We start from the raw sequence: 15317 nt of genomic DNA, 5'->3' as shown, positions 1-15317 counted from the left end.
CGATCTGGTGAGCCAATAAGAATTAACTTCTCTATTTGTTTTTTAAGAAAAGGAAAGAAAAAAATATAAATCAATAGATTTATTTCTGCTGGCTGAGTATGATCAACACAAAATTATTAAGTAAAAATTTTAATAACAAAACAATCTGAGTAATTATTCAGTCAAACCTTCATACATTTACTCCGAGAGTCTATTGTGAGTGTATTTTGCTTTTCTTGAACTCACCGGAAAATATTTGAATTTATTTTCTTTTTATTTATTTATTTTTAGGGGGGGGACTCATATTAAAGAAAGTGAAATAAATTCCACTCTCTTTCAGTTCTAAGGTTTTACACGTCTGAATATAAAATGTGGTTCTTGCTGGGTGTTAAAATGAGGTAAATACAGCCTCAGATGAACAACAACACATGCCATTACATCGTGGTGTTATCTAACGGAAACTAACCCAAAATGTAGTCAGTGTGTGAAAAACTAAGCACACTCTTACTGCTTCTGTATGAAAAATGAAGTTGTGGCCAGGTGATGGTGAGCAAATGTGTTTATCATCAGCAGGTGCGAGCACCTCTACAAAAGCACAAGTTATAGTAGTGTATTTGTCTGGAGCATTCTGGTGTGCGTTAACAAATTGCCAAAGAAGAAAGACATCAGCAATGATCTTAGAGAAGCAACTGATGCTTCTCTAAGATCAGTCTGACAAGGGTTAAAAGGTCATTTCCAAACATTATAGTTACCCATATTCCCAGGAATACAAGTTCCTGTGAAATGCTCAGATGCTCAAAAAACCCCAAGAGATACATCTCAGACATTACAGTCCTCCATCAGTGTTGACGTTCATGACAACACAATTAGGAAAAGACTGAACAAATATGACTTGTTTGGAACGGTTGCCAGGTTTGAAGAAAGCCTCTTCTCTCTAAAAACATGACAGCGTGGTTTCTGTTTGCAAAGTTTTATCTGAAAAAAACCACATCCAACACTTCTGGAGCACCGTCCAAGAGAACTGTGTATAAACGAATACACAGAAATCTCAATAAAATGAACCCAATGTGTAAGGAAGATTGGGCCAAAATTCCTCCACAACATCATCAGACTGACAGTTGTACAGAAAATGGTTCTACAGAAGAACAGGGTCTACAATTTGAATGTTTTGTTAACTAATGAGTGTGATATGTCATGTTGTTCATCTGAGGTTGCACTCACATACTCACTCTTCAATCACATGCCTGCAGTATTGTTGGGTCTTTATCATACAATATAAAGTGCCTTTAAGCAACTGTTGTTGTTGTTTGGCAGTATATTAATAAAACAGCATTTAACTAAAAACACTTAGAAACTGATATAGACCAGAAATGTGAATTAATAAAAACAGAAGTTCAAGATTTAGTAAAAAGTGGCATCATCTTTATTCATCTTGTAATTTGAAAATGGGGAGTCTACAGCATGGGCACATGGAGAGCAGGAAACTGCAGGGACAATGAGGTTCAATATCCTTTTCCCCCCCCTCTTCTCCTTCCAACGTTCTAATAAAATGCCAACAAATTTCTAGCTACATTTTTCCCCATTTGTGAGGAAAAAAAAAAATCAAAAAAAAAAATCAAAGATTTCAGCTGTTTCATCAGACAACTGCTATATTCACACAAATCCCAACATAAACATCCCAAAAATCCAGTCTGAAAGGGTTAAGTCCCCCACAGCTCTCGAAAATAAAATAAAAAGAATAAGCTTACGTTCTGCATGTTGCACAGAGTGGTAATGTAGTACAACTGGGTGCGAAGGAACCAATATAGACTACAGAAAGCACACCAAACCCACACACGCTGACATGTGCTTACATGTACGCACAAAAGATAGATTTCCACCAAGTCACAAACACACACGCGTCATTAAAAAACAAAAAAAACAAAAACAAAAACACAAAGCCATCCAAAAAATAAAGGTTATGTTTATTTCTGTGAAAAGTCTGAAGGATAATTTGTTATCTGTGTTAGAAAAAAGCAAGTGTGTATCTGATAAACTAATGGATTACACTCTTAAAAATGCAGAACATCTACATTTTCTCTTATGCACAGGAATGTTGGACATTTATTTCATTAAAAAATACAAAAATAAGATTAAGAAAAAACCAAAAGACACCCACAATCCAGAATAGTCTGAAGGTGATGTGCTGGGAAGGGCAGAAAGGTTGAGGAAGGAGGGGCAATCTCATTCTTCTTCACTTTGAGCCTCCTTGGTCTACAGCAAATGACCAGAGTACTGCTTCACACTGAAATAAAAAGAGTGAGAAAATAAACAACACACACACAAGGGGGGGGGGGGGGGGAGAACGTTGCACATTGCAAGCCAATGGAATTGTAAATATGAGTGGGAGCATGAATGTGGAGTGGAAAGAGGCAGCAAATAGGAGAGGCAGAGGAAAGAGAGGATGAAGATGTGACTGAAGTGCCTGAAAGAGAATGAGGAAGACGAGGAAAATAGCAGGGTGTGGTTAGCCCTTGTGTCTAAGCAGGTGCAGCACACTGAAAGGGAGGAAGGAGAGAAAGGAAGAGGGAGGAAGGGTTAGTTAGCATGGCAACACTACCCTACTCAAGAGAAAGGGCGGCAGGTCTACAGCTGTATTAGCATTCGGGCAGTAGCATCAACAAGGAAGTAGTGTGTATTATACGTGCCTACTGGTTGCCAAGGGAGACAGAAGAGGAGGAGCCTGTGCTATTTGGCAGACTGTGATTTGTTGTCGGTTGCTCTAACTAAAAACAACAAAATCACTAGTCTTCCACACAGCAGCAGCCAGGGGAAGAATCAATCCACTCCCTGCTTCACAGTGAAACGGCTCTGATGGCAAACGGACTGTTTTCTTTTTTCTGCTTTTTTTTTTTCATAATAATTTAACAATCATATTTCAGGGGACAGATGTGACAGTCAACGAAATATGCCTATCACATCAACCCTTAAAACAAAAACAAAACAAAAATAAACATGTTACGTGATATGTACAACAGCTGTTAAAGCTTGTCTGTTCCGTCACAGCCATTTCATGTAAGAGGAAGGTTTGTACTAGTTGCACGTTGCATGGGAAGAAAGGAAGGGGGTTAGTGAAGAAAAGACAGCAGGCAACAGAATTTCAGAAACCCAACGAAAAGTGGACTAACAGAATGTAATTTCAATATAACATATTTACAACCTCAACCAAACCTTTCCCCTATTAATGTGAGGTTCAATGAATTGAGGGAAAGTTAATCTTTCACACATGAGCAGCTCTTCTCAGCATAAGTAAACAAGAATGCACTTTCTGAGAGGGTTGCATTATACTTTTAATGATGCAACCCTCACTCATGAGAGGTCAGTTGACCACTGAACAGTTTGACTGAGGTTTTCTAAAAGTTCAAAACTAACATTACAAGTTACTGAGCCTTATAAACACAACTTGAAGATATAACTACCACCAGCATGCTAGACCAAGAATTTCTAAATCGAAAACAGGATAAAAGTCACTGGAATATACCGAGCCCATGTCAGGACTTGCCTGTTCTGTAGGAGGTATTGGGCATTCTGGATCTGATCCTGGGTGCCAGAAATGGTAATGATTCGGTCCTCAGAACCTTCCAGAGGTTCATCAATCTTGATGGAGGCCCCAGACTCATGGCGGATCTGTTTGATCCGCTGGCCTCCCTTACCAATGATAGAGCCAGCCAACTGTACCGAGTAAAAAAAAAAAAGAAAAGAAAAAAAAAAAAAGAGGGGTGGTGAACAGGGGGCGGGCAAAATGTTAAATTATTTTAGGTTCTGTGACTAAAGGTGCGTGTAGGTTGACAAATCCAAATTGGAGACACAAAACACAGAAAAGCTTTACTCAGGAAAAAAAAAAAAAAATCAATGAAAATACATCTTGAAATTATTTTAGGTAGTGGTTAGTTCTTTAATAAAACCAATAAATGGACCTTAAATGACTTGTCTACTGTGGATATTCTGTTGGCAAATTTTAGCTGCTGCACACCTAACAGCAACTCTCACACACACAAAAAATTAAATGCCACTTAAATGTCATAATGATAATGACAGAGTGCAGATAACATGCTTGGATTGAAATGTACAGTTCCAATCTTTATAATATGGGGCACAGTAGACAAATAAAACAGATCTTCCTTAGGTGTAAGTTTACAGTTCTATATTGTCATTCACTCACATCTTTAGGGATCGTCACTTGTGTGGTAATGACAGGGCCACCCATGTCGTTATAGGAGCCACGACCACCTGATGGCAAGAAGAAGAGGAAAGGTAAGAAAAGGGGGAAGAAAAAAGAAAGAAAGAAAAAAGCAATCTTTTCTAATCACGTTGACTGATGAAGTGTAGAGGCTCACCTGACTGGTAGCTATCCCATGAGGAACTGTTATCTGAGCAGAAGAGGAAACAAAAAGAACACTCAGTGATCACCACCAAGACAGGCCAACAGTTGTTCAAATGACCCCCCTTGATACTAAACTTAAACCCATAAGTGGGTACATATGGCAAAGAAATCAAGAAATGTGTTAAATCATATTTAAATCTCTACCTAATCCTTAACATTTGCTGGAAACATGTTTAAAATCAAATGTCATTGCAAACAAATTTCTTTAAAATTCACAATACAGATTTAAATTAATATCCCAAATTCATTAGCTGCAATATCCTTTTAGCCCATTTATATTTGTAACATATGAGAAAATTATTGTCACCACACTAAATTATTAAGAATTCTCCAACCTGTACTGTTGATTAAGACGTTAACAGCATTGTAACCACATCCTCGTCACGCAATACAGGATGTTTAGCACTTACCATATCCTCCGCCACTCTGTAAGAAACACACAGAAACACAGACCGGTTACATACAGCACAATGAAGTCCTTTCATCTTTACATCCCACAGATCGTACGCAAAAATGCACGGATGCTGAAGCTGCAGCATCCATGGAGTAGACTAAACTAAAAGCCACCCAGTATTTCATCCATAATACAGACTCCTCCTCCTTCTCTCCCTCCATCCCCCCTCCCCATCTCTCCTTGCATCTCCATCAGCCCCCATTTTCAGCTGCTATTCAGCTGCTGCTGTCACCAGGGCAACAAGCAATTCAAATAGCTGTTGCTGAGCAACGGCAGGCAGTATCCTGCCAGCTCTCAGAGAGGGAGAGGGAGAATGAGGGAGAGAGACCTTCCAGTCTGTCAACAAAGCATTATTAGTGCTTAGCAACCAACCACGGCCACCCCCTACCTCCCTACCCTTCCAACATCCTCCCTCACTTTACAGGAAAAACAGGCTGGCCGTGAAAAGTACACAGTAAGAGGGTAATTATAGCTGATTATTATGGGGTGTCTCCGGCTGTGGTGATTACGGTCATTTGGTGGGATGGTTTACACCATGCAAAAGCTAGCTTGGATCCATGGCTCATTTGAGTGTATGCACATTCATTTGCACGAGTGACGACGTAATGTCAACTAGAATTACCACCTTGTTATTTTATCCTTCCGCCAACCAATCAAATTTCAATTTACATCCTGCCCAGCCCTGCCCTTCTGTATGTAAAGTTATCACTTAACCATTTAATACTCTTTGGCATTTATGATCAGTTCCATGGTTACACACTTACACAATATATAATGAACTGTTTCAAACTATTTTTGATCTTTGGCCGCCAAAATGAAACCAGTTCATACTCTAGTTCAAACAAACTTGTGCCAAATTTTAAGAAATTCGCCTCAGACAGACGTACAGAAAGAAAACCTAGAAAAAAATCCCTCTGGTTATGGCAGTTGATCACATGCTGACTTGATAAACCATTATTGTCATGACAGGATAATGGGACAATCACAGCATATTGTGTGGCGACAGGACCAACAAGTATGCTAGGTTGTGGACGCTGGCACCCAATGAGATGCTAGTACCAGAGCCGCATGCATTTAGCAAAGGGTCACTAACCATGCTATCGCTGTAGCGATCCGGTCTGCCTCTTCTGTCACTGGTGATGGAAGGGAGGGGTGGGCAAAAACACAGAGAGAGGGAGATGTGGGTTGGGGTGGAAAGAAATAGAAAAAGCTTAGAAAAATGCTTGACAACATTCCAAAGAAAATTTCTGGTCCAGGTCAAACTGCACACACACGCTGAGCAAGATTACAGTATAAACACATTTCCTCTCAGCCATCTTCCCACACAGTAACAGGAACAGCTCTGACAGTGTTATGGTGAGAGGAGTGACAGGTGGTGGTGATGATGATCAGAGCCAAGGGCTGCTGAATTTCCCCCCCCTACACGACTGAGCTAAAATAAAGAAGACTGAAGAAACACATTTGGATGTACTTTGTACTTTTTCTTTTCTTAAGAACATACATGCACAGATGTTAATGTTGTGATAAAAGTCTCATCATAACTTAATATCATGTAGTGCTTTTGCTACACTCTTTCCCCACGTTTTGTTAATAATAAAAAAGTCTTAGAGATATCATCAACAAGGCTACTGTCAGGGTATCATAATAGCTTTGTTCTTGTTTTGTCATCGCAGAGCTTACATTTTAGAATTTTTAATAGCCCCGCCCATAGTTTGACACCCAACATAATTTGCTTGAATTGGTTTACTTCAGGTTGGATTTAAGAGTCCAAAATGAAGCAAAATTATACATCTCTATATATTAAAAATATTTTTAAATCAAAAGCTGGCATTGAAAGCATACCTCTTAGCAGGGGCTGTAAGTGACAAGCATCACATCAGCACATGACCCTCACACACCACCACAAAATAACTATCTAATGAGTAGCACAATGAATGTGTTACCATCACAAGAAAGAGCTTGTCATACAGTGTTGCTCTACTGTCCTACAAAGCACTCCAAATAGATGGGCTGAACATGTGAATGAAGGTTAGGGTACTAAAAAAACAAACTGTAGTATTTAGTAGTTAGCAATACAAAAGAAGAGTAAATCTTTTAGTTTCTCAAAAATGAGCAGAAAAATGTGTAGAGCAGAGGAAACATGTGGGGATACCTTAACAATTAATTTTCATAAACTCCAGACAAATTGTCCATTTCATTTGTGAATGTAAATTTAGGCTTTCAGCAGCAGCGAATCACTCCAAACACAGACCGATGGGCAAAATCCCACTGGCGTTAACATGAAGTGAATTACAGAACATCTACTTATAATGTGACAAATGCAGGTAATACAAACCAACTGAAAATCAGAATGTCAAAGTATCCCTGTTGAGATTAGTTAGGAGGTTTAGTCAAAGGTTTAGGGGCAGAAACTTACTTTGACCTCTCATCTGAGCCGCGGTACGAGTCATAGTAACGATCATCTCTGTGGGCAAGATGGAGATGGGGGTCGGCAAAAACAAATAAACGCACAAAAAAAAAAAAAAAAAAAAAGGATACAAACACACCCAGACAATGATGAGCACATACACTTAATGAAATGATAGCCACTCAATAACATACAGAATACTGGACTTAGTTTGTCTTACACAAGACAACTGAACCAAGTTGACCCTAAACAGAACGCATCTGAATGGAAAGAAGGCACCTGAAGAGATTAAGCTCTGTATATGGACATGTAGGAAAATGAGCAAGTGCTCTTGAATATAGAGTTGCTGTTTTTTTAACCTATCAAACTCAAGAAGCGCTAAACAGGAGTGAAAGGACTCAACTTCGAACTCAAATTTTATATAGAGATTGAAAATGTGACGTCATTCAGGGGTAAAACCGCAAAGGATTCTGGGAACTCGTGGCAAGAGGTACTAGCGCACGCAGGCTTTCAATTGAAATTACATTACACAGCGATAAAAAGAAACACAAAAATGTCAAGAAGCTGTTGTATTATTAACTGCAATAGCCGGTCACATGACAGCCACGGGAAGCCGACGGGTAAAGAGATCGTTTTTTTTTTTTTTTAATCGGATTACGTCGTTGAAGAGAAATTGTTTGAGCCATGTTTCCGAAGTAACAAAGAGGCGACGGATGGCCTGGATTGCAGCCATTCAAAGACCAAATATAACGTCCCAGAACACTCCAGCTCACAGGTTAGTCTGCCCCAAGAATTTCCACAAAGGTCAGTGTTTTGTAGTAGTTAATACGTCATTTTCATAACATAATTGGTGATATAGGTTACAAGCAAGTCTGGCGCTGAACAGAAACTGTCGCACTATGCTCCTTTGTTTATTGTATCACTAATTGCCCAGGACGATTACAGCATACAATATTATTGTCACTGCTACATTTCTGTAATGCGAATCAGAAATTATTTCCACTACTATTTAATTATTGTTGAGCTTAAAGTCCTATTAATAAACGGTTAACGAATGTGTATTTATGAAGACGATTTGTGAGACTGGTAAACTTATGATACGTACGATGGTCTTTCGTTCTACACGGTGCATTTCAAGGTCCTGCACCCATCCGTCAGTAAACTGTACCTGGGCTTGTTGCAGTGACCTGAAGTTACTAAACTTCATGAGTGTATGCACTCACTCCAAGAACCGTGTAATTATAAATATGAGCGTGGTGAAAGTTGGGCAGCACACTAATATATTTTGTCCACTCTGTGTGCTCGTAAGGGTCTGACCCTTTCACTCCTTTGATTTTTTCCTCATATCTTTTCTTTGACTTTTCATCAAGTCTGTCTTTGTACGGACCGGCATTGTTCTCCTTCGTTTTGTACATAACTTTTTTGGGGGACAAAGAAAGAAGGTATCGGAACCGGAGAATGAACGTTTTGCGATGCTGCAAATGCTTGCGTTTGATGCATTGCTTTGCCACGAGTATCCAGCATGCAATGCGTGAAAGTCACATGGTCAGTCAATCTCTATAGTCATTAAGCTCTATAGTATTAAGCAAATCAGTGAATGCTTACAAGATGGGCAATGTATTCTTATTATAACAAACTCACTTAAGTGGGAATGCCTTGGGACAAGACTGATTTGTGCACAAGAAAAAGCAAAGCAGGGGAGCAAACTGCATGTTATCTGTGCTCATCTCTTACCCTCTGTGTGGGTGTCCCATTGGCATGTTGCGTCCACGGCTACTCCCTCTACCAACCCTACTCGGATGTGGTGGGGGAGGACCTCGGCGGGGGCTCATTTCATCGTAATCTCGACGTGACGGAGGCATGGGTCCCCTTCCCCCTCTACTTGAAGGCATTCGGTCAAAGCTGCGCTCTCCATGGCTGGACCGGCTACCGCGCATTGGGAAACCTCCCATTGGTCTGCGTCCACCCCCTCTCTCCTCAAACATCATGGTAAAACCACCGTATTCATACGTCTCGTCGTAGAAGTTGGGGTCATAGGGCTGTGTACGGCCCTTTATGGGAGCCTGAAACAGGGAAACAGAACATTCAGGCCTGCCCAGAGCGTCAATTTAATTTACAAGAAAATAGAGGGATCATGCGCAACAATATTATTATTTATGTATTATTTATTATTATATGGTTTAAGTTCTGTGAAATTATCATGGATTTCATATTGAATTAAAACTCCCAACCAAACCTAAGGCAAAAAAAAAAAAAAAAAAAAAAAAAAAATTCCCATAGATCAGCAATTTTCAATATATAAATAGCTGCAAAGATAAATACATAAATGAACTACTCCAGAATAGATAACCTTACTTCAGATATGAGCTCCAGCATAGTCTTGATACACTCCACCACTCTCTCCGTTTTACCACCAACCAGAACTACACGGTCTGTCGACTGGGGACAACACTCCTGAAACAGCTTGATGCTGGTCTTTGTGTTCTGGAGACAAATACAGACACACACACGAATGGACAAAGAAAACAGATGCTCATTTAACAAAATCCCAAGGCTGTCCATTTATTAGGGAAAGACAGATGAACAAAAGATGGCATTTAAATCAAGTCTAAGAATAATATAAAATTTACAAACATAACAAAAACAAATCTCCATTTTTTTGAAGATACCTCACGCAGCTCCTTGATCTTGGCTCCCTTCACTCCAATGATAGAACCGGCCAGGCTTTGGTGGATCAGCAGACGGAGCTCACAGTCAAAATCCATCCCATTGTACTGCTGGTACTGCACGGGACATTTAACATATTCAAACCATAATACAAATTTTATACATCGTTACCTCATACACCTGATTGCCAATGGGAACACATGAGCATATTCAACCTGAAATGTAGCTTAAGACTCTTAGAGGGAAAATTCTAATATTTATTCTTTAAAAAACAAAACAAAAAAAACAATTAATGGTAGATAGAGGCACATAGAAACAGTGTTATACATAGTCACATCAGACTGCCGACACATGCAATCAGAAAGCCTTTAAACCAGTGAAGTTTGACCTTAAAAACCACATACTGGCAAACACGCTCACACCTACAACAAGCATATGAAATTTTCAAAGCAACTCACATTTGCAACAACTAGTTTTGCAATAACTTAAAATCAGAGGGGGGAAAATAAATAATTAAATAAAACGGGGGTATAAAAGTGCTCACCTCTTCCAATGTTGGAATAATCTTCAGCAGGATTTCTCCAACAGTTTCAATGTCTGCACTGATGCTCAGGATGCTTCAGAATTCATCCATGCGTAACAATTAGAGGGTGGGGTTGGAGTGCCGGCAAGGCATCCCAGGAGGAAGGGAACAACATTTTAGATTATAGAATTCATACCATCCCCCTTTTTGCCATAGAAAAAACTGTCAAACACCAAATAATGATTCAATGAGACTAACACAGCTAAATTAAATATTTGCGTCCAGTTTTTTTTTGGTTTTCTAAACTTTACATGTTAGGTCAAGGTTGTTTTTTTAACCTCTGTAACTGGCAAAAAGCTGGCACCCAAACAATGCAATGAAAAGGAAAGTCTTTGTCCAGAGAAGGAAAGCAAAGAGACAAAATTAAAAGGACCCAAAGAAAAGTGACTGCATTTGGTGACCACTGAAGAGGGGAGACAAGGGAGGTTTGAGGAGGAACTGGCAGGAATGAGCACCAATGGTGCCAAAGAGAACTCTAAAATCTTAAAGCAGAGTTTGGTGGATGCAAACCACAAACATTTTGACCACAAAGACCCCAAAATGCGCAAAACAGTACGTTTAAAATCGCAGAGGAAAATCAAATAAATAACCCCATCGCTTTTTTTTTTTTTTTTAAATTACACGCAACTTTTTTTTCTTTTTTTTTAAAATAAATAAATAGTTTGGACAGTCAATTTGTAGTTAAAATGTTGGTGTCCACACCCACCTAGTGACAGTACAATAAACACTAGTTACTGAGGAGGAAAACTTAAGCACAGTTTTTACATGGGAGCAGAATGTTGGCAGTTGAAGAGTAAAAGAGCAGATTACACCATGGTAAATGAAGTCTGCCACCACTCGAGTTTGCTTTGTTTGCTTTTTAAGGGGATGGAGGAAGCAATAAATATAAAACCAAAGAATGCAAAAATGAGCAGGACAGAGATATCCTGTATTTTCAATGGCTTCAGCAGTCAACCAAGTTCAGATAAAGCAGAAGACAGGAAAGGAAAAAAAAAAAAAAAAAAAAAAAAAACCACAACACTTGAATCTCAGCTTGCCTTTTGCATTTCAGAATGGATGGACTACTGTAGTTTATCAATATAAAAGAAGGGCTTCATAAGGAAGGAATGAGATGATGAAGCAAGTGAGGACATGAAACTAACAAAAATTAAAAATAACACCAGTATATCCACTCTGAAAGGGGGAGGGAAGTGAAAACACGAAAGATAAAGAGGATAGATGATCAACTTAAAAACAAACAAACAAACAAACAAACAAAAGAGGAACCACAAAAACACACGGACATATTGCACAGATTATAGCAAAGATTTAAAAAGATAGTGGCAGAAAAACCCTGACAACACCAGCCTAAGTTTAAATGCTGACGTGACTTTAAAAATGGCATATAAAAGGTTGTTCACATGGCTTTTACTGGATCAACAGGCAGATTTGGACATGAAGGTATTTAGGCATTTTGACTCAGGCTAATATATTGTATGAACAGGTAGTTTAAAAATACAGTGACTGGACAGAGGCAGGATGACTATTCATCTCTTCTTGTTTATTTGACCTGTAGTCAGGCAGTGAGAGGGAGGAGCTTAGGGACATACCGCTCAGGCCCACTGCTGTCTGGGACTGACACACTGGCTTTGTACTGGGCGTGGCATGGGCAGGGGCCAGGGCCATTCGAGCACAGATGTCAATCAAGTAAGGCGCCCATTTAAGGACAGGGCACGATTATGGGCAGGGCCAACCAGGGTGTCAGGTGGGCGGGCGCAGGAGGGGCCATCCAGAACATGGGCAACAGAGGAGGAAGTGGGCAAAAAAGTAAACAGTAAAATAATAAACAAGGGGAGAGGGAAGAGGGAAGAGGAATACATTTTTAATATACAGGCTCTACACTGTTCAAATGTTACTTTAATTTGATTCTCTCAGAGATTGGTTTGTCAAAGAGAGAAAAGGAGGAAAAGTGACATTGGAAAATGGGTAATGGCATATCATTATCATGAAGAGTTCAATGTTGGGGAATAAACCAGAGACAGTGAGAAAAGAGGGGGACAACAAATTGCTGAGGGCTAGAGAAAGTCAATGAAACTCAATGAATTAACAACTGGCCTGTTTGTCTAAACACAAAAAAGAAGGGAAAAAAAAAAGTTAGCTTGAGCAGCAGGTGACCTTACAAACTCAGCACTGTGCTCATAAATTTAAATTAACAGGAGCACCAGTGTTTCCACATCAGCAGTGTGACAATAAATTATCATTGTGAAGAAACAAATGGACATGAAATTGGGCCTTTGTGCCTAGGGATAGTTTAGCTTAGATGATTACATAATGTTTATGTGAGAAGAAAAACAAAACAAAAAACAAAGATAAACACAACCCCAACTGGTTTGTCAGAGGACCTAATGAACAGGAGGCTTAGAAACTTTGCCTTGTTTACATGTAAGAAAATACAAAAGCTAAATATTTAAATATATTTGAATAGCTATTACTGTAAAAAAAAAAAAAAAAAAAAAATTTTAAACAAAAACTGCTGTCCCATAAGAGAGGCTAGTCAGGTTTTAGAGGCCAGTGGAAAGAGAGAAGGAGAGAGATAGAAAAACTATAGAATAAAAAATTAAAATCCTAAACAAAATTAAAATTCAGGCTGCATAGAATAGATGTACTCACGTCTGTACGCAGGGCTTTGATGTTTTTGCCACCCTTCCCAATTACAGCTCCTGCATTCTAAAAACACAAAGAACAGATAAGAAGAGTAAATATTAATTATGGTGCTGCAATTAAAAGACATTACAATTAAATGTGAGGAGAAGTACTTTATGAATATAATGAAGCCTGGAAATTAATTATTCAAAAGGCATAAATGTAATGAGGTGAACAGAAAGAAAACCATGAAAAATACATTTAAAAAACAAAAACAAAAAACAAAATGGTCTGAGTAGGAGACATTGTCAGTCTTACTGAAGGGCTACCCACAAGAATGAGACAAAAATATAAATAATCACATAAGGATTCAACATGAAATGTGAAATGAAAGAGAAGCTGATTTACTTTGCTCTGCAGGAGGATGCGAAGCTCAACCATCTCATCCGAGTTCCTGGAGCGCTTGAATGATTTCTGCTCATCTGCATCCTCAGCGGGGCGCTTACCTGGCAAAAGGAGATAAAAACACAGCATGACAACACTGCGCCAGCGTGCACGTGCACACACACGCTTCAACAAGATAAATTAAACTATTCAGTCGAAAGAGAAAAGTGATTTCAAACTGTTCTCCCATTATAAGCTAAACATATACAAATCTCCCTCTGCACATCTAAGAAAGAAAAGACTTCTTTTAATACACAAACACAATTTTAAACATAGACCAGTGAATATTTAGATCCCTTACTGTAACATAAAAAAGCAATTACTTTAATCTCCAAATACACAGATTTGCCAACCGTGTCCAAAATCTGATGTATTTAAACAACATGCAAAACTTTAAAATAAGGTTTTTACCGTTAGTCTCTGTGTTGCTGAATGAAGCCTCTTCTTGCTGATCAATATCTGTCTCCATCGTCTTCTAACAGAAGAATAGAAGAGCCAAACACCTCGATCAGGGATAGAGATGGTAGCAATTAGGAGGGAGAAGCAGAAAACTGGCCCCTGTGAGCTGAGGTTTTTTGTTATCATTGTAAGAGCAAGAAAAAAAAATGAAGAAATTAGACAAATCATCTGAGTAAAGTAGATCGCAGGACTGACATGGAAGAAACTGGCCGATCCCAGAGACTCACCGATATTTATTAGGAGAACAAGGGCGTGTTGAGAGGCGGAACTACCGGAGCAAGAACCAAACAACTCCTGCGACCTGAAAGAGAGGGAGAGGCTAATTTAAAATACTGAAATGATGGCATATAAATAGAGAGCGCGAGAAGACAGTTCGGTAAACACCAATGATGGGTTTAAATTCTTATATTTTATCTGAAGTGACCGATAATCAACTAAGACCACTGTTATCAGAATGAACACCGTTGCTAAATGTTATCAGCTGTAATGTGATCACGCACGGGGTTTGTCTGGCTGAAGAGAGGAGAAACCGCGACAGCTTTATAATCAGGAGTTAAATAGTTAACACTAACATAATGGCAGACCAAAAAATAACTTATTGCTAAAAACAACAAGGCGAGGGTTGGTTTTTTTTTTAATATAAGTAATATATACTATATTAACCAATAGCAGCCAAAAGATAGTGAACTGGTGACCAAATCGAAAGTAAGCTGGTCCGGTTAAAGCTAACATAGGGACCGTTGCCTAAGGTGCGGTTAGCCGTCGGCGGAGCTAGCCAGCCCGCAGTGAAACGCTTCGAGTTCTTGCGCTCACATTGGAATTTAAAACTTCCCTACTACTCTGCACCACTTAGCGCTTCAAATGCGAACAGTAACGCGACACGGATCTAACGTGAACGAGTTGCTAAAACATAACCAATCGATCAATACAAAGAGTACACTAAGTCGCGCACGCTAGCAGCTAGCTACTTTCGCCATGTTGCCTTAATTTCGGTTCAGCACAAACGCAGCCAAGCAGAGCGGGTTGCACCAAACAAGCAACACAGTGAGCAAACAAACATTAAAGGCGTAGTTCTCATTATAGTAGCCGTGCAGTTCAACAACAAAAAACACAAATATATATCTTCAAAACACAAACCTGCAGCAAACACCTCGCTAGTTGCCTCTTCCTTCTCCACCGAACCTGGAAATAAAATGATAAGACGACTCACCGTGTGCTGATTGGCTGAACGGAGAGCGACTCAAGCAGGCGATAAATCCGATTGGCTACAACGAACGCC

General features: G+C 39.3%; 1 protein-coding gene across 3 annotated transcripts; it reads right to left on the bottom strand.

Annotated features, from left to right (window-relative positions):
* Positions 1 to 1573: 1573 nt before the first annotated feature.
* Positions 1574 to 15249, bottom strand: hnrnpk (heterogeneous nuclear ribonucleoprotein K). Of its 3 annotated transcripts, none has more exons than XM_085425724.1 (17): positions 15176 to 15249; positions 14266 to 14339; positions 13991 to 14144; positions 13544 to 13641; positions 13163 to 13219; positions 12103 to 12146; positions 10475 to 10547; positions 9933 to 10046; positions 9619 to 9747; positions 8998 to 9326; positions 7273 to 7320; positions 5950 to 5989; positions 4813 to 4828; positions 4356 to 4388; positions 4181 to 4248; positions 3521 to 3690; positions 1574 to 2263 (listed from the first exon to the last, which is right to left on the bottom strand). In XM_085425724.1, exons 3-17 carry the CDS (start codon positions 14046 to 14048, stop codon positions 2233 to 2235), a joined length of 1308 nt encoding a protein of 435 aa, XP_085281850.1. In that variant the 5' UTR covers positions 14049 to 14144; positions 14266 to 14339; positions 15176 to 15249; the 3' UTR covers positions 1574 to 2232. The 3 variants fall into 3 exon arrangements, with proteins under 3 accessions (XP_085281850.1, XP_085281852.1, XP_085281851.1); XM_085425726.1 differs by having other exon boundaries at positions 13991 to 14082; XM_085425725.1 differs by having other exon boundaries at positions 13991 to 14054.
* Positions 15250 to 15317: the final 68 nt, after the last annotated feature.

Source organism: Rhamphochromis longiceps, linkage group LG12 (genome assembly GCF_057381845.1).
Source record: "Rhamphochromis longiceps isolate RC_006_pf linkage group LG12, R_longiceps_female_GT1.1, whole genome shotgun sequence".
Lineage (NCBI taxonomy): Eukaryota > Metazoa > Chordata > Actinopteri > Cichliformes > Cichlidae > Rhamphochromis > Rhamphochromis longiceps.
Note: the sequence above shows the minus strand (reverse complement) of the source record. Positions and strands in the feature narration are given on the sequence as shown.

Excerpts from the sequence above, each read along its gene's own strand:
- hnrnpk (XM_085425724.1), bottom strand. The coding sequence starts at position 14,048 with ATGGAGACAGATATTGATCAGCAAGAAGAGGCTTCATTCAGCAACACA. Across the intron at positions 7,321-8,997 it reads ATGGGACACCCACACAGAGG|AGATGATCGTTACTATGACT; the intron begins GTAAGAGATGAG and ends TCTTGCCCACAG. Across the intron at positions 3,691-4,180 it reads AAGTGACGATCCCTAAAGAT|TTGGCTGGCTCTATCATTGG; the intron begins GTGAGTGAATGA and ends TACTCGGTACAG.